Raw genomic sequence first — 19,194 nt, forward strand, 5'->3', positions numbered from 1 at the left:
GTCAAAGCCTAAGAGCGCCCAGATATCCTCAACCATCCACGCCGGGTCGCCCGCATATGGCACACCAACTAGGCAATTCAACTCTTTCTCATTTTTTCAAAGCTGCCTTGTTCGGGCACGAGGCGTTGCCACACCGCGATCAACCCTTCAAAGATGATCCGTCGGTCACTGCTTGACATCTGAACACGTTCTAATTCTGGGGCCAGCCACAATGAATCATATGCTCGAAACGACTGTCGATGTTACGGTCCAGAGTGATTATTCATTCGAGACGTTATCGAGCGGTCCGCGGCGATGCCCCAAGCCCATTGTTAGTTGCGCACTTTACCAACAAAGGAACACGAAATCTGGCAAATGATTCTCCACTTGCCTATTCGGTCTAGCGCAAGTCATGCCTCGTAGCCTGAGAGAATTATGCGACTGCTATTGGCCTCAATTTCGCACGACGACCAAGCATGTTTGTTTCTCGGTCGATGCACCCAATGAATGCCCCGAATATGAATCCAATATGACTTCCACCTCAGTTGTTCGGACTCAGATCTATCCGTGTCCATACCACTCCTCCGTAAGAAATAGCTCTTGGAGGTATCAGTTCGTCCGGAGGCGATCGCTGGCAGGTTCAATCCTTGTTCTGCGGCTGCTCTAGATGGAACCCCCGGTAAGTGGCTTCTGGTAGCCTGAACTCCTTTTCGTCTTCTTAAATACTTAGATGCCCTACCAATTCCAGAGCGACAGGATGAAGAGCTCATTCAAAATCCAATCCTCAAAGCAGACACAACCCTCTCGACAGCGTCAACATTCAACAGCACCTCGTCTAATTGTCTAGCATAGACCAGCCTGCCCTCACCTCCCTTACTCTCATCCAAGTCCCAGAAATCATGCCTAGGACCATCTTAATTACAGGTTGCTCGGATGGTGGCTTGGGTGCTGCTCTAGCCCTCGCTTTTCACAAGCACGGTGACCGCGTTCTAGCAACAGCACGAAACCCGTCCAAGATGGCGCATCTTAAATCTGAAGGCGTCGAAACGCTTGCAATGGATGTACTCTCAGATGAGTCACTTCAAACCGCCGCAAAGGAGGTTGCTGCCTTGACCAATGGCTCACTTGACATGCTCATCAACAACGCTGGCGCTGGATACTCAATGCCACTACTCGACGCCGACATGCGTGAGCTAGAGAAGGTTTTCAAGCTCAACGTCTTCTCTGTCATGCGAACCACACAAGTATTCTTCCCCCTCCTTCGAAATTCTAAAGCTGGAGCAGTGTTGGTCAATCATAGCTCAACGGCATGCGTGGCGCCGATACCAATGCAAGGAGGATACAATGCTTCGAAAGCGGCCGTTGCGATGCTGTCGGAAAACTTAAGATTGGAACTCGACCCCTTCGGGATCAAAGTCGTCGACCTGAGGACCGGCGGCGTCCAATCCAAATTCTTCGACAACACCCCTCAAGGCAGGACGGCAAAATTGCCAGAAAACACCCCATACGAGCTCTCACGAGAACAGATCGAATCCATCATCCATGGAAACGTAGGCGTCGCGTTTATGGACACGGATGTTTGGGCCAGTAGCGTTGTAAAGGATCTCAACCGGAGCAAGCCGCCCGTCCATATCTGGCGTGGGAGTGGTGCGACAAAGGGTTGGATTTCAACTATGCTTCCTCACGGAACTTTCGACGGGCTACTCAAGAAGATGGGCGGCCTGGACGTCTTTGCAAAGAAGCTGAGGGAGGCAGAGGCAAAGAAGACTCAATAGTTCGTGCTTGATACTTTTCCTTGCAAAGGCTGTCATATATTGACGATAAAAGGGCCAAGCCAAACAAGAATGGGTTTCGCTGTTTAGGTGTCGGTGATGCGCTTGTTATGTACTCATCAATATAATCTCTCGTAACTCGTTTCTTCAGCACTAAGTGAAAGAGCGCGAGCTACTGGTGATTTCCGTTGCACAGTGCGAGATTTAGGCAAATGCGTACTGAGACCCAGCATAACCAAGCCCTCATCATTGATTCCTATCTACCTTCCCAGTCTTCAACAACCCGGGCACCAACGACTTCCACTCCAACTTTCGAGTCTTCAAGCCAAGATAGGCCAGCAGTCGATACCCGATAGTGACGCCTAACAGGGCCAGGGCAAATTTGGTCGTGTCGACGTTCAATCGATACAAATCCAAGACCTGGTCTCCAGTCTCGATGGGACACCTTCCGTCGCCAAGCTGCTGCTCCGGCGTGCAAGAGAACTCTATCCCTTGCAAGCTGTAGCTCGACAAGGCACCGACCTGCCACTTGACGGGACTGATGTGATTGATGCCCGACAGAAATGAGTCGATGCCAATACTCAGCACGCCACCGAGATGGACCGAGATGGAAAGTACGACGGTCATGACGCTGACCGCAAGCCCTGTGTGCGAGAACAGGGTGAAGAAAATCATGCCAAAGCTCTCGCCGCAGCTCACGACGCAGAAGGAGGTATACGCGAAGAGGAAATACATGCTCGCAGTGCGTGGCAGTCCCACCGCAAACACCGTCAGCAGACTAAAGATACACGACGCGATGAGCTCCATCGGCACCTCGATGGCCGAGTAGTACAGGAAAAACGCCTCGAGCGGGTACGTGCCGTCGCGGTCTTCGTGGTAGTAGATGTCGCGCTCCGCCGGGTACAGCGCGATGCTGTTCAGCATGCCGATGAAGAACATGCTCGACATGGACTGCACGTAGCCGACGCGGGTTTGGACCGAGTAGTAGTCCGTTTTCAGCGGTGCGAAGAAGGCAGTCAGCACGATGCCCAGCCCAACTAGCTGACTGATCCGCCCAAGGAGGAGATTGGGCTGTCGACGGAGATTGAGGCTGCCACGTTGTAGGAGGATTGGGAATGCGTGGCTGAATGGGATCTGCGTGCGCATGTAGGTTCCCAGACTGGCGGTCAGGGTTAGGTGGGCTTCCTTTGGTGGTGTTGGCGGGACGGGTGGCTGTTGAGGAGATGTCAGAACAAGGTCTTGTAACATGAGATCTGGTGCTGCAGCCGCCGTCCCCTTTTTCTCTTGTTCTTGTGAGGTTCCGGTTCCGGTCTTTGAAATCACGTCGAGAGCGAAATCAGCCGGGTTGGCCGATTCGGGACACACATAGCCTTGCCGGGCGAGACTGGAAACCATGTCGGATGCGTGGCCGTTGTACATGACATCTCCACCTTTGGCGAGCAGAAGGACCCCGCCAAACTGTTTGAACATATCCGATCGCGGCTGGTGGATGGAGAAGATGATCGTTCTCCCTTCATTCGCCAGACTCTTTAGGACTTCGATGATCGAGAGTGCCGTAAATGCATCGAGGCCAGAGGTAGGCTCGTCCAGCAAGAGAACGCGAGGGTCAGTGAGGATCTGGACCGCGATTGAGACTCGGCGCTTCTCTCCGCCGCTGATACCTTTGATCAAGTCGTTTCCAATCAGGGTGTCCGCGCAGTCTTTCAGTCCAAGCTTGAGCAGTACTGACTCCGCCCGTTCGATTTTCTGCTTGTGGCTCATGAACGGAGGTAAACGCAGACCTGCTGCAAAGTGAAGTGTTTCTCGAACCGTCAAAGACGATAACAGACCACCGTCATCTTGCGGGACGTAGGAGCAGATGGAAGTGACGACGTCGTCCGTGGCCGTAGATCCATTGAGAAGCATCCGGCCCGACGTCGAATATCTGACAAGAGAGGAATTGTATAGTCTTCTTGCCATGGCGTTCAAGCACGAGGATTTCCCCGAACCCGATGGCCCCATGATGACATTCAATACGCCGGGCTCAAATGTCGTGCTTACATCCTTGAAGATGCGCTTCGTGACCTTGTGTCTGAAAACCCGCGCGGCGTCCACTTCTAGCCCAAAGCCTTGAAGGCTCACTCTGATTCCATGTTCGTCACCAAGCGGCCGCCCGAGTTGGACACCCTCAGAAGAGTCCGGCGCCTCGCTCCCGTGAATCTTCGCCATCTCGACCTCCGTCTTCTGCATGTACAGTATCAATCCAGATAGAATGAATAGAAAAACGACAAAGCCAAAGAGCACAACGATCGGTCGCCATAACCAATTCGATGGTAGGTTGAGCGACGCCAAGATGTACGCTCCTGTATACTCTCTGCAAATCGGATCGAGGGCTCCGTCGCCGCTCGGACAGTCGTACGTTTTGCCGTAGAACTCGTTCGTACAGAGGGCACCAAATGCATAGAACTGCAATAAGAGTTAGTTCCATCTCATCATCGAGAGTATAAAGACAAACAACCCACAGTGTACGCTGTCCACTTTATCCAGCGCAGCCATATTGCAATTGAACGAGTGTTTGCGAAAAACCCACAGGCAGTACTCTGAAGTGTGAACGACAGATTTGCGTAGAGTGACGCGATCATAAACTGCCGGCTCAGTGCGACGCAAACAGTTGCCAAATTAACCGCAATAAGATGGAGCAGTAGCTGGATGGCGAAGAAAGTGAAGAATTGACCGGCTTCCGCGCGAAACCCCGCCATGAAGTAGAAAATAAGCGAGTAAAAGAATGGGACCAGGAGATCTTCGAGTATAAAGCGAGATGCTCGTCTGCTGATGATGAAGCTGATTGGTTTGACAACACCTTCGATTCGCTCACGGTCGTAGGTGGTGATGTCGATCGTCAATCGATATGTCTCAAACAGTAAAATCAGGTAGCCTTGAAGCGCGCAGGCTGAGTACATGGCTCCTTGTCTGGACCGGATGCCTGCTAGATCTGTATCGAGCTGGTAGAAGATCCATCCGCTCATAACTCCCATGCTTAATGACTCGATCATGCTGGCAAGGAGACCAAGACGATCTCGGCATGTCACGATCAATGTCCTTTTGGTGTGTATGAGTGTCTCTTGCCATAACTCATTCGCCCTGTTGGGAAGGCTCGTGTCCCTTTTACCGTCGAAGCTGGAATAACCAACAGTTGCGGGCAACCGCTCGAGGATATGAGGAGGCTTTGTCCTCCATGCTTCTTGAAGACGATGGACACGTTCGAGTGAGGTGTTTTCAGCCTGCTGTGACCGGAGATCCACCGCTGCAAGGTCAATGATGAAGTCGAATGGATTGTGGAAGGCCGGCATCCTATAATCAAGAGATTCGAAGTATGGTAGGCAGGCTATCACTGATCCCGAGTAGACTGTCTCACCCCTGGAGAGGAGGATCAGATGATCGACCAGTCCCCAAATCTCTGATCTTGGCTGGTGAACTGATTGAATCAGTGATCTCGAATATTCATAGCAAAAACTGAGGACTTACTAGTCATGATCACAGTTTTACCTCGTTTGGCAAGTGCCTTCAATGTCTTGACGACTTGGAGGGCAGAGGCGGCGTCTAGACCCGTTGTCGGTTCATCGAGAATAAGAACAGGTTGATCTGCCAAAAGCTGAACACCAATGCTGGTGCGTCTCTTCTCTCCTCCACTACAACCTTTGTGGGCGTCATCACCTATCCTCGTATCAGCGCACCCACTCAGTCCGAGTTCCTGAATGACGTTCTCGACCATGTTTCGTCGTTCGGATTTGGTTCTACTCGTGGAGAGGCGCAGATCGACGGCAAATTGCAATGTCTCCCGCACCGTCAAGCTCGGTAGGAGTACGTCTTGCTGCATGACATATGCCATTCCACTGTTGGAGCGGGCATTATCATTGGTCGCTGCTATGGCCAATGATTCATAATAAACAGTGCCTGACTTCTGAAATGCTTTGTCCTTGACGCGATAGGAGATGGCATTGAGCAGGGACGTCTTCCCACTACCACTCGCTCCAATAATTGCCGTCAAACTGCACTTTGGCAAATCTGCTGAGACATCTCTGAGAATCTGTTTAGACGACAACTTCGCACTCTGATTGAAGAGCCTTGATTGTAGGGTGTTTAGCGAAGAAAATGGAGATAGAGATGCCGGATCGACACTGATGGATAGATCCCGCACCTTGACATTAACTTGGCAAGCATGGATATGCGCAGACGGCTCGACGGGAGGGGAGGAGTCGATAGATGGCAAATATATTGGCTCTTGAGATTTCCCTTTTGCTCCAGCGTCATCTGCATTGAGGTTGCCAGCCTTGCCGCCCGCCATTCCGAATTCGAGATAGCTGTTATATGTCTGACATCAAAGCCGTCACTGTGATGAATGGCTGGCTAGGAGAGACACCTTAGCCATGGATTTTCCCGAATGCGCAAACCTTCTCTATCGAGAAATCGTTGTCTGGTAAGAGCAGGGTAGAAGTCATGCTGTCTCAGACGAGCAGAAGCCAGAGATATTTGACGACAGGACCCAAGCTGCTCTGACCGAGCCGTGCCGCTTTCAGCATCCGGAAACGCTGGTTCAATCATTGTTGGAATTGAAGTCTTGGGCATCTCTAAGCGATGTCACTCCAAAAGATGGGCAGTTGTGTAAGCGAGGTGGGTGTGTACTTGCGAATTCTGCGATTGATGGAGGGAACCTTGTGGGCATTCGCTTGGGTAGGTGCACAAATCAAGGATCGGCAAGCTGAATATCATTGGCTTTACCCAAGCGAAGTCGATCAAGCTCTTGTGAGAGAACCATGGTACGATGAAACCTTTTGCTTGCACGTGGCACAACGGAAGTATTGCCAGATATAGAACACAAGAACCACTGGAACCAACAGCATCTCTCAACAAGGAAAATATCTTGGGAGGGCTTGCCGGAGATGTATTTGAGCCAGTTTGGCCTCAAAGGATTGTTGCGTAGACATCAAAGTGTGCATCCTCTGGGGGTTCTTGGTGCTCCGCACTCCGGAGTGAACTTTAGGAGTGCCGGAGCATGAGATGCCTGGACGCTGTCTCACTGGGGTTCGGTTAACCAGTTAGTGCCCGAAAGGGCTGAGAGTTTAGCTTCAATTGCACCAGGAATCGAGAGGTCGCGGGGGGGGGGGGGGAGGGTCTGATGCACCTACAGTTAAACAGGTTAAGTTTACGACGCCCTTGAGAATAACCCGTCTCTGGTACAGATGTTGGTGCGCAATACGAGGTACGAAATACTCCATACTCCCTCTCGGGCATCTACGAGTATAAAATAACAATCTCAACCCTGCAATAATGCCGGCAAAGTTAATGCAGGTATTAATATCTGAGCGAAGCGCCGCAGCATGCTCAGCGTCGAGGAGAATATGATGATGCCGGTACAGGATGCAGACCGCCCGGTTCCGGATGGGTCTGACGTCATCTCCTTCCACGTGAATGGCCTCACCACACCGACGGGGGCCAATAACTGACCGAGATGTTGTTTGACCACTCGCACGAGATCCCAAGTATCAGTGCAGGATGCACTCAGCATTGCTAATTTTCCCAGTACCCAGGGTCTATACATATCTTGTTAATAAGGCCATGTCTTCGAACTGGCCCCTTACGACGTTAAATGATCAAGCGAAAAGTATGTCCTTTGGAGCATCCGGCCGGCTCTCTGGACTCTCGATATCAGATCCGTGCCGACAGGCCCGACCACCAATGAATGATCAGAGCAATCGTGCCGACTTCCGTGTCGGCCCGGAGTCGATTGCCTTTTCATCCCTGCGATTGGCTGTCGGGCAGTCAGGCTGTGCACTCTTCTCAGTCAGTCTACCACTCATGGTCAATATTTCTTCACCCAAAGGAAGAGACTATGCGCCATGCGGCACTAATGCTAAATCCGGGGGTTTCAAAGGTCTATCTGCGTGTTCATGACACCCCGTTATATTTATTTATCCTTGCCACTTCCCGGCCAAGGAATGCGTCATCTTTACCTAATGTTACTATGTACTTGTTGACCTGAAGATTCTGTCACCGTTGAAACGGATCTGCCATTTACCAGCGGTGCAAGATGGCTGCTGAACTCAATAGGACGCGAACCGCTCCTGAAAGGCACCCACAACGTGCTCAAAATGACCAGCAGTTGAGCAGGGCTAAATCTACGCCAGAGGACGAAACCAAGAATCGACTGTACCCCCCTCAGTTTGTAAGTTTTAACTCGAAAGTGGACTGACACAGTCGAGAGATATTGAAGTGATGTTGGCCCGAGACACTAATATGTCCAAAAAACGCTTAGATGGACGACCATGGATCCCACCGCTACTATTTCGACTCCGACCAGGACACAACCAGTGATGACGAAGTCCTGTCAGATGGGGACAGCACTTCCGCCCGAACGGTGGAGGAAGTCAGATTTGGCATTAGGGATAGTCAAGACGTCGAAGCCAATCATCCGCAGATAAGAAGGGAAAAGTCGACGAGATCCATCAAGGATCCAAACCTGGTAAGGAACTACGCCCGAGAACCACCCTGTCCCAAATTGCTCAGACACGTTCTAGGTCAGTTGGGAGTCCAGCGACGATCCGCAGAATCCCAAGAACTGGACCTATCGGAAAAAGTGGGCGGCAACATTGATCGTTTCAGCATTCACGTTCATCTCACCAGTCTCATCGTCAATGGTAGCCCCTGCGCTCAATGCCATTGGCGACAATCTCAGCATCAACAACGAGATCGAAAAATCACTTACGCTGTCCATCTTCGTTCTCGCGTACGCGATCGGACCACTCTTCTTAGGGCCGTTATCGGAGATCTTTGGACGAGTGATCGTTCTGCAATTGTCCAACTTGTTCTTTCTCGCGTTCAATATTGGCTGTGGGTTCGCCCAGTCCAAGGGCCAACTTATCGCATTCCGCTTTTTGAGTGGGTTGGGAGGAAGTGCGCCACTGAGCCTCGGTGGTGGCGTCCTTGCAGATGTGTGGCATACCGAGGAAAGGGGGAAGTCGATTAGCATATATTCCCTTGCTCCCCTCCTTGGTCCTGCTGGTAAGCAAATATTTGAGTCACTTGCGTCCACGAAGATATCTCTGCCTGACGCGCATGGTAACTAGTTGGGCCGATTGCCGGTGGCTTCATAGCTGAGAGGGTGAGAATCTTCCCAACTTGATATTTACCCACATCTCACATAAATCCCGCAGACGACATGGAGATGGTGTTTTTGGTCAACGTCAATAGTCGACGCGGGAATCCAATGCCTCGGCCTCCTCTATCTTCGCGAAACATATGCCCCCAAGATCCTAGCGATCAAAGCAGAACGCCTCCGCAAAGAGACTGGCAATCCCAAGCTCCATACCGAATGGGAAGTCCCAGACCGAACCTTGAGTAAAGTGATCCAAACCAGCTTAATCCGTCCCTTTCGACTCCTGGGCACCCAGGTGATCATCCAAGTCCTAGCGCTGTACATGGCATACCTATATGGACTGCTATATCTCGTCCTGTCGACTTTTCCAACCGTGTGGCAGGACGTTTACCATGAATCCGTTGGTATCGGTGGTTTGAACTACATCTCGCTTGGACTTGGCTTCTTCATCGGCTCACAGACTTCGGCGCGCCTGAACGACAAGATCTACATCACGTTGAAACGACGCAATAACAATATCGGCAGACCAGAATTTCGAGTACCCCTGATGATTCCTGGTGCCATACTAGGTATGTTCCATGAACCCTTCCCAGTCTGTTCCTGAGTCATATCCATCCACTCCATAGGAGAAATGCTAAATTGATATCCCACAGTGCCGGTAGGCCTCTTCATCTACGGCTGGACCGCCCGTGCAGATGTCCACTGGATCGCGCCCAACATCGGCGCGGCAATCTTTTCCGCTGGCGCGATCATGGGCTTCCAGTGCACGCAGACATACATAGTGGACGCGTATCCGAGATTCGCCGCTTCAGCCGTCGCTTCCGCTGTGGTTCTCCGGTCGCTGGCAGGTTTCGGGTTCCCGCTTTTCGCACCGTCTCTGTACTCGGCCTTGCATCTGGACTGGGGCAATTCCCTGCTTGGGTTCATTGGTATCGTCATTGGCTTTCCATCGCCGATTTTGCTTTGGAAGTATGGTCAGGCGCTAAGGGAGAAGAGTACTTATGCTGCTGGGTAAACGATCGACCGAGACGGCGTCGTCTCTTGGTACTACTGTCTATTTTCCAACAAACTTCGCCTCCAGGGCCGCAACGTGCCGGCGCTTTCACATCTCTCTGTGTTTCGAGGGTCCGTTCGGGGGCTTACGAGGTGACTACCGATCCTCCTCTACTTGAGAACGAAACATCCACAAGCCCTGCGACCGGGCTTGTGATTCGGCGCGAAGACACAAAACAAAGGAGATCTACCAGGCACCGGTGCCGATGACGGAGCCCACAATGGAGTCCAATCTCTACAATAATCCCAGCTCGAGGGGGGCCAAAAAGTGTCTGCTGGCATTTGTTCCCGCAGTTGCCTCGTACAGCCCAACATTTACAGTAGCAATTTCCCCACTCCGGAGGAGAAATCGACTTGCACTATTTACCTAGGATTCTCATCCTATGGCATTGGAAACAGATATCCACGATTGATCCATTTCGATATCCCTCACGAATGCATTGGGAATGTTCACCTGGCACCATCAAAGGTTGTGTGTGTCTCTCTCTCACTCTCGCCGCTGCCACCACCATCATCATACACTACAATAGCAAGAAGCCCCCTTGCAGGTCCCTCTCGCATATCTTGCGAGCTACCTTTTTACTTATGTTGCTGCGGCTAGGCACTGCATGTCTGATTAGGAATCTGTATTCTAAAATCATGCCTCTTCCCAATATTCGGCTTTTGGTAAGCAACCTTGAACAGGAAGGCCCGCTAAATGTAAGAATTCGGTAGATCAGACAATGTGTAATAATTAGAGCAACATATATCTCCACGCCTTCGAGCAGCCCTGATGCCAGAGGCTTTGACTCCAGATCTTGGGAGTGTGTAGTGGTCTTTTGGTGGCCCTTTTTTAACTGTGCTCATTATGTACTTCACGGCACGAAGAATTCTAGTTAAGATCAAAACTTGATATCAGCCTTTGCGAGCCGAACGCTCGCTCTGGGAATCCTCAATGTCACGTGATTGACGTCTCAGGCTGAATGGAAAAGGGGTATGATGGGACTTGGCAAGTAGCATTCACGCCAGTCGCTGTTAGCTCCATGGGTCTGCGTGCCCTGCTTGATGCCTTTCATTCCATGGGATATGCCTTCTCGAAGTTTGGATATGCTACAATGAGTCATGACCACAAATTGTTCAGGGCAGGTGCTAGACACTGCTGCTTACTCGTAGGTAGGAACAATGCTGGCAACATTTTGGAGCAGAATAGATGCACGTGCACCTTCCACGCCCAGAAGTTAGGGGTAATTAGTGTTAGTCGGGCAGACATGCTGGTACAGGTTACTTCGGGGTGGGTATAGCAACATTCGTTGGAGCGGTTTCGGAGGCATTGCTTATATTCATTCCCCCACTAGATGGAGCAAATTAGATTCTCTGGTCAGGCCTAAGACTGAGATGATCAGATCGTATTTCGAATCGATAGCAGAGTACTGTCCGACGATCGCCTTGTTCACAAATCATGAAGATTGCACACCGTGGCCGTAGACAGCGACGTGTATCATGGTCAGTCTCTCTGCTTGGCAAGCCGCTTGTTAGAATTTAACATAACGAAAACTGGTGGAGGGGATTGCAACTGCTTATGTCGGTGAATACAAATTCCTGTCATTATTGCACAAGAAGCGGCACCATTGCGGCCACCGATTGACCTCACAATGTTGTCGTGGTGGGGGTTGTGAAGAGCCCACGATGTTTCCTTTCCACGACACAGCGCACAGAACTTGCCGCGTAAGCTTTGAGGCCGATAAGTACAGTATTGTCCCGTGATGAGGGAGACGAGGGGATAAGATTGCTGTAACCTACAAAGAGATTTGACTCAGCAACGATGACAGATATGTTTGTTCAAAATTGACATTTCCGAATTGAGGTGGAGACTGAAGTCGAAATGCTCGTTTTTACCACGGGGATGCTGGGTCAATTTTTGATAAGGTGACGCGGACCCGCCTTTTCAGGCACTGAACGACCTTGCCTCACGGTCAGATTGCCAGACGGAATCGAAAAACGCCACGGTTTCAAAGAAGTAGAAGAACGGTGAAACTGAGATTTTAAGCACGTGATCATCCCTTCTAACAATGATCAGCCGCGGACTCATCCACCACGGGAAGATTTACCTATGGGCTGAGCAGTCATTTGATAGGTTGCAGTTGTACCTTTAATAAAACACCAGACGTTCTAACCAGGGTGGAAGCGCCTGATTAACAAAGTCGTGGGACCTCAACCCTCCGACTAGACGTCATTCGGTCGCACAAGGACGCCGGGGATGAGAAGTAGCAACCTGGGATGGACCCCATTGGGATGATTCGTTCCTTTGTGCGGACAGGAAAGCCGTTTCCCACCGCCATGTCAATGATACCTACGGAGCGGCAAGGTTGCTAGATTGAGGCTGTGCGACTTTTCGCAGCATGAAACAATTGGTCCCGGCCCCGTTCTTGCTGATCATAGGATCAGCCTATTCAATAGTTGAAAGTCAAGGTACACTGTCTCGTCAATGATGTAAAGTAGATTGCCATTGTGAAGAGGGATCACCCGGCAACATCGCGGTGACTGGAGGTAGTTCAAGATGGTACTGACTGAGGGCTGGTGATAGCTCTGATACCGATCCTCCTGTACTGCCTAAATTTGTTGTCCGCTTCCCCGCCGCCAATTATGGGGACGTCTGGAGATGGGATTGATTTGATTGCATGCATGTCCCTAGCATAACCTGGGCTAACACGTCTGCCTTTTTTGCTTGTCCCTTGATTGCCACTTTAAAGCTTGATGATAGTATACACCCGTGCTTCATTTGATTTGATTTGGAACAGATCCCCAGTCTCCTGAGCTAGGGACCGAAGTGCCATCCTCCACAGGTACGACCAGCCTATTGCAAGCTCTTTCGCACGCCCGAATAGACTCCAGTCTACGACTCGAGAAAAGAAGCAGCGTGGAAGTCAGTTGGGATTTGATGGGGTAAGAATCTTTTTAACGGCTTTCGCTTCTTCTGAACTGATTACGAAGCCTCGCACTGTGTCTCAAGAAGATGTTTTCGAGATTGATTTCATTCAACACTAAGGAAGTCAAGCTGACCTTTGAGATAGGAATTGAGTCCGACACAATATTGCACCCTTGGCCGTGAATAGAAAACAATGCTTATGGCGGAATGTGGACACTAGGAGTACAGCGCCTGTTGAAGAACATGCAACAGCATCCCTCAGATTCGAAACCACCTTCAAAGTGTATCAATGCCGCTTAATTTGAAGAACGACAAGACTAGGCGTTGTGGGTTTTGATTGCATTTCCACGCCCATCATGTGCACCAAATCCGGAGTTGCTGCTTGGACCGGCTTTAGGCGCTGATGGACCTTCGCTAGGCTTCGGCAGACACTGCTGGCAAGGCCTGATCAAAGCCCCTCTCCCGTTGCATTGGGGACATCTTTTGTTATTCCTAATTCAGCAATTAGTACTGAATGAGATACATCCAACGATCAATACTTGATGTTGAACGAGATGCAGCTTCAGCAAGACTTTGAAATGCTAACCTTGGAGGGTTTCCAGCACAACCGGGGCACTTTTCCAATAGTCTTTTATGTTCGCACATATTGACGGCTGATGTGAATGAGGGATGGCCCGAAAAGAGTTGGTGTATGAACGAAATTGAATGGAAATTTCAGGTTGAGATAGATTATTCAGCTGAGATTGAGAACTCATCCGCTCGTGGTCGGACTGTTAGGCTGACCTGGATTTATATGACCCCGTATGCCACGCATATGACATACACCGTCCGCCGGCTCCATCACTGTCGGCTCGTAGCGTACCTAGGAAAACTCAAATTCAGGGAATATTTGTGTACCGCCTCCAGCGCATGGAGTAGAATTGTCGCAATACGGAGTGTACTTCTGATGATATCTCGGCTGAGCATACCTAGGTACACCGGCGATTTAAACCTGGAGCTTTTGATGATAAGTGCCGTCTGCAATGGATATCATGCTGGCGTACAGATGTACAAGAAGGCGTGGCCTAGAACGCGTGGCTATTGATCATTATGCATGGGACTAGGACCGGCCACGAGTGATCAAAGAAAGGCTGGGGCCAGCTAGAATCCAATGAAAACGATGTGTGCGCCATTCAAGAAAGTCGCATCGGGACAGGTTGTATGACAGGTCAAATTTGTGCTTGATATTGCAAGTGCCTGCGAATGGGCCTGACAAGCCGCCTGTCTCACCAAAAACAGGAAATTGAAAGCTATCAAGCGATACGCAATTTTTGTGGCAGTTGACCCATTCGAGGTCTCTTCCGTCATGCTTCGTTTTCCCTTGGAAGCATACCTGGAATCAAGTTCCCACACGCAGTCGACTTTTGCGGAAAGGTTGCGCTGTGATCTGGGTAGTTAGTAAGTGGCACAAGTCCTCTGCTCGTATAGGTGATTTGTAGTCTTATCCGACCCACTCTCAAGCTGAAGTTCGATACGCCGTGTAGCAGGAAAAGATTCACTCGACAAGCCCAAATGCGAGATCGGCCAAAAAGAGAACAAACCCCGGATCGCACCTATCGAACCAAAGCGAATATAGGTAGCACGGCCTAGACGAGGCACGGGGAAGTTTCCAATGATATGATCCTATTCACTGAATATTGCCTGGGATCTCCATCACTACCACATTCAGGAGGAACTCTCAATCGATGCTACACCTTCTGTCGATCAGAGCAGTCGAAGCTGGTGATTTCGCTGAATGATGGAACCCACTCGCCAAATGTTTCCAGTGGATGGCAGGGCGTTCATGGTCTCCACATCAGTGAGAGCAGAATTGGTCCCTCGCACCGATCAGGTCCAGCTGAGTATATGGATGCAGATGATGTCGAGTAGAATAGACCATTGTGCTTTCCCTAGCATCTGGTCCCAGAGTGGGAAGCCAAGTTGAGCGAGCACAACGATATCGACAAAGACGTTGCTGTAAATGATATTAGGGATGATCCAGATTATTTTCTCGTCAGGCTGATGAGTGCGAATGGAATTTGTAATAACTCTAGATTGGCTTTCTTGTCTGTTGGGTGGTGTTATTAGCATAGCTGTTGGCCCTGCTGGCTGGGCTTGGTAGATGCTACGACCGTGACCTGCCAAGGAATGTCCGGTCACTTCGGGTCTGGTAGATTCAGTGCGACGATGCAGTAGTGACCCAAGATGCCCTTGCATCCGTGAAATCGGTGGGCACAGTGTCGCTGCGAGTGATCCAATCTAGCAAGAGCTCCCTACGATTGTGATGCACGACAGGATTGGCATGCTTCCAGCACCCACTGCGAATAGAGCGTCGCGACTCATAATGGTAAGATCTGCGGATGGGCGGAAATACTGAGAAGAGGTTCTCGGTTGAAAGTAAAAAAAGACCTAGAGTCGAACCAGTAGACCATGTGTAATTAGTGTGGCATGCTTCCTGGAACAAGCAGTTTCTGGCCAGAAGGGGGTGAGATGTCGTAATGAAGAACTTGAAACTCGAAAAGGGTGCCACAGAATCGATAGTACCTATACGGATCTTTGTGTCCACCTGAGGCAACCTCAACGCCACGAGCCATCAGCGTTGACCGGTATGTGGCATGATTAGGCCGTGACATTTGCCCTGTTGGGCCTTAATGAAACATAGACTGTGCAGATATCTTCGAGACCGATTTTGCCAGGGCCCGTCATGTTTTATGTACATGCTCGTAGTCGTAGGTAGACAGACCAGCCCTAGGGGTTCAATGTTTGCGGAGAGCAGGACAACAAGTGTGTGTGGGAGGGGGGGGTTATACGAAGTCCCTGATAAAGGAGGAAGAGTCAGGGCCAAGGAGTCAACACAACTTACCAGTATGATACGTGGCAACATCGTCGACAGGGTACACACAGTGGTTAGTTGTTAGTAGAGGCACGTGTTCGAATGGGAGCCGAGGTTCCTTCCTCGATTTCAACTTCATACGTACGGCCGTCGGCACGGTAAGCGCGAAGCTTCAGGTTACGCTGTAATTCTTTCCAACCACGAAAGCCTGCTTCATTATAAGAAGTTATCTATTGAATCTCCTGTCGCCTATGTTGTGAACACTCTCCATCCACTCGTATTAAAAACTTACGAACACGTGCGCTGACCCGTGCGACAATATGGCGCCCAAAGCAATGTCAGACATCAAGTTCTTCAACGTAACGTTTCCAGCACCATTTGTGGCACACGTGGAAATCAACCGACCACAGAAGCTCAACGCCTTTTACGAACCGATGTGGCTTGAGCTCAAAACAATATTTGAGAAATTGTCTCCAGACCCAGACGTCCGATGCATTCTGATATCGGGTGCAGGTGATCGAGCATTTACTGCAGGTGTGTAACGACCTTGGCCTGTAAGGTCAGCTACGCAAGCATACTGATGATGTTTTCCTCTGTAGGTCTTGATGTGCAAGAGGCATCGAAGTCTGGAAGTCCGCTCGGCACAGCTGCACCAACTCGTGACCCATCACGGCAGGCGACGAGCTTAAGAAGGCACATTTTCGAACTACAAGATGTCATTTCGGCAGTGGCACGTTGTGAAAAGCCAACCATTGCACTTCTCCATGGCTATACATTTGGTCTAGGGATTGATCTATCTTCAGCGTGCGACATTCGGTTTGCTGAAAGTGACACCAAGTTCTCGGTCAAAGAAGTGGATATTGGACTGGCTGCGGATGTAGGCACATTGAGCCGGCTTCCAAAAGTGGTGGGCGGAATTACCAGCTGGGTGAAAGAGGTCACCCTCACAGCGCGACCATTCACAGCGGAGGAGGCTTTGCAAAACCGATTTGTGAGTCGGGTGGTTAAGGGCAAGGCCAACCTCATCAGCGAAGGACTCGAATATGCCAAATTTGTGGCAAGCAAAAGCCCTGTGGCGGTGCAAGGAACCAAGAACATCTTGGATGCCGCTTGGGGCAGAACAGTGGAGGATAATCTCAACTACACGGCGGCATGGAATGCGGCCATGGTGCAGAGCTCGGACGTGTCGAGGGCAATGTTGAGTGGATTGCAAAAGCGAACACCAACATTTGAAAAGCTGTGAGCTTGTGAATCTAAGGGTCCCATATGCAATTTCACGCCACAAATGGAAACGTGTCAATGAGGATGGTGTGGAGGCATGAGGTTCCTTGCATGCTGATCATGACACACTTGTAATTGGCACTGTCAAGGTGGAGAAAGTTTAGAGCAGGGCTTGAGGCTCTAGAGTCTGAAAATCGTACGAGTTAAAACACCAGACTGGCGTGGGTGACAAGCGATCTCAGCCGGGCAGTAGTGAGCAGGTTCAATCTACCAAGAATTCCGAGTACTATGAAGGCAAGGCGGATGATGAAACAGAATGTTGGAAACTCGCGCAAACTGGTTGTGTTTCTATGCCAGCAAGCAGGCCACAATTGAGTGGACGTGGTGGTTTCTCTGGGCGACGGTGCAACAGTCCAAGCGACTGGTGCCCGGATGTTGGCGGACGTGAGAGGCAAAGCTGGTTGGGTGAGCGCCTAGGCACGTGACTGGGCAGCCCTGGTCACCTGGTCCTCGATTGCAGGGCAGCACCTTCAGCCCTTCAACAGGGGAGCAGGGTTGCTGGGGCCACTGCAGGTGTCAACAAGTTTCCAACATGTTTCTCTAGGAAGGGGACATCTCTGTGAAGAGATACTATGGATTGAAAAGAAATACAGTGGTGTTGCTGTATCGCTAGCTTTCCTGTTTGCCACTATGTGCCATCTTCTGGTTTGCTAACCTCGACAAACCTCTTTCTACAAACGTCAAAGCTCCTCAAATACATCCAAACTGGGCCTTTGCCAAAAGGGCAAAATAGGTAGCTTGGCCCTGAAATCGCTTAAGCGTCGAAGCCACAACAAATCCACGGTCCACAATCGACAAGCCCGAGCCCAAGCCCAAACTCGAGCCCAAGCCCACACCACCCGGCTCTTAGTGTTGCCCCCCTCCGAGGGACCGCAGACGAGTGACGTCGTTGTCTCTTGCCCGCCGCGTCAGTACCCGTAGCTTTTGGCAGCTGGGGCTCTTGGTGCTCTTGCTCTTGCTCTTGCAGAAAAGAGAGCTCCGTCACCACTAACATCATCATCATCATTCCACAGCCTTCTGCTCTCTCTCCCTCTCCTCCCTCTCCTCCTCTCCTCCTCTCCTACCTGCTACCTGCTACCATCTACTGCTGTACACGCACACTGCCTTTACAACCCCAAACATATTCTACTCACACATACACTCCAACCTCCGCAGCTCAACCACTTACACCCGCATCCTTCTACATCCTTCCTCTCGCATCGCATACTTCCGCACCCTGCACATCTTGCCAACATGGTGTCCAGAGTAGTCAACCTCGGCCTGCGAGGGTTTGAGGTAGCTTCTTCCGTAATCGTTTCCGCTCCCAGCAACAGCTAACCGTGGCATTCTAGTTTGTATGCACCCTTCTTGTCCTGGCATTGGTGGGCAACATGATCGCCAGCGCTTTCGCCGGCAACCCGTCTCTGATCAACTACGATATGTTCGTAGCTGTCTTTGGCATGCTGTCCTTGTTCTACCTAATAGCAACTGCCTTCAACGAATCCTTTACCGGCCACTCCATCATTCCGGTTGCGCTCGACTCTCTCAACGTCATCTTTTTCTTCTGTGCTGCCGTCGCCATGGCTGCCGAACTCGGTGTCCATTCCTGCAGCAATAGCGTATGTTCAACTTCAGCAAAGCTATTGACCACCCTCTAATCAGCTAACAGGATTACACCGAATCAAATCATATCACAAATGGCTCTCGCGATACCGAGGGTCGTTGCCGAGAAGCTCAGGCCTCGACCGCATTCTTGTGGTTCGCTTGGGCTGCTTGGACCGCCAGTCTCTTCTTCACCTTCCTTGGAGCTCGAGGTGGTGGTGTCAACTTGAGAGGTGGCCTGGGCAGAAGAGGTGCGCCAGCCATGTCTCAGGTGTAAAAAAGTGAGCAGAAAGTTCAATGTCGGGAATGAGCCGTTACAACTCCCCAGATATCTGCATCACGTATGCTATGAGACAGTCCTTTGTATACGGAGTGCATATACTGACTTTACATCAGGTTAGCCATTTACTCCTAAACTACCTCTGTTGTTTGCAATGTAGATACGCAAATGGTGTTGGAGGTCTGGAGTGTCGTCCGCTAGTCGGATAGGAACTATTCGGGAATACCAGTGGTTTGACAATGCCTTGAATGATGCTGGTACCTGCCTGCATTGAAATCACAGCGTAACTTGTGTTGGCAAGATTTGGCCCACGAATGAAGAAACCCCTCCCCCAAAATTATTTTGGATGAGGACAAATTC

The 19,194-nt window shown here is 50.6% G+C and overlaps 5 protein-coding genes across 5 annotated transcripts; 4 read left to right on the plus strand and 1 right to left on the minus strand.

The window, feature by feature from the left end:
- Positions 1–878: 878 nt before the first annotated feature.
- On the plus strand, positions 879–1,754 carry A1O9_10061 (uncharacterized protein; the record flags this gene model as incomplete). The annotated part of the gene is made up of 1 exon (XM_013400797.1): positions 879–1,754. The coding sequence occupies one exon, from the start codon at positions 879–881 to the stop codon at positions 1,752–1,754; it is 876 nt and encodes a 291-aa protein (XP_013256251.1).
- Positions 1,755–1,997: 243 nt separating this feature from the next.
- Positions 1,998–6,075, minus strand: A1O9_10062 (uncharacterized protein; the record flags this gene model as incomplete). The annotated part of the gene is made up of 3 exons (XM_013400798.1): positions 1,998–4,196; positions 4,253–5,205; positions 5,256–6,075. 3 exons carry the CDS (start codon positions 6,073–6,075, stop codon positions 1,998–2,000), a joined length of 3,972 nt encoding a protein of 1,323 aa, XP_013256252.1.
- A 1,743-nt stretch (positions 6,076–7,818) lies between these two features.
- A1O9_10063 (uncharacterized protein) lies at positions 7,819–9,898 on the plus strand (the record flags this gene model as incomplete). The annotated part of the gene is made up of 6 exons (XM_013400799.1): positions 7,819–7,953; positions 8,044–8,250; positions 8,306–8,789; positions 8,855–8,889; positions 8,942–9,452; positions 9,537–9,898. The coding sequence occupies 6 exons, from the start codon at positions 7,819–7,821 to the stop codon at positions 9,896–9,898; spliced, it is 1,734 nt and encodes a 577-aa protein (XP_013256253.1).
- Positions 9,899–16,012: 6,114 nt separating this feature from the next.
- On the plus strand, positions 16,013–16,935 carry A1O9_10064 (uncharacterized protein; the record flags this gene model as incomplete). The annotated part of the gene is made up of 2 exons (XM_013400800.1): positions 16,013–16,226; positions 16,292–16,935. The coding sequence occupies 2 exons, from the start codon at positions 16,013–16,015 to the stop codon at positions 16,933–16,935; spliced, it is 858 nt and encodes a 285-aa protein (XP_013256254.1).
- Positions 16,936–18,343: 1,408 nt separating this feature from the next.
- Positions 18,344–18,831, plus strand: A1O9_10065 (uncharacterized protein; the record flags this gene model as incomplete). The annotated part of the gene is made up of 2 exons (XM_013400801.1): positions 18,344–18,571; positions 18,622–18,831. 2 exons carry the CDS (start codon positions 18,344–18,346, stop codon positions 18,829–18,831), a joined length of 438 nt encoding a protein of 145 aa, XP_013256255.1.
- Between the last annotated feature and the right edge of the window lie 363 nt (positions 18,832–19,194).

This window comes from Exophiala aquamarina, assembly GCF_000709125.1.
Source record: "Exophiala aquamarina CBS 119918 chromosome Unknown aczIA-supercont1.12, whole genome shotgun sequence".
Classification (NCBI taxonomy): Eukaryota; Fungi; Ascomycota; class Eurotiomycetes; order Chaetothyriales; family Herpotrichiellaceae; genus Exophiala; species Exophiala aquamarina.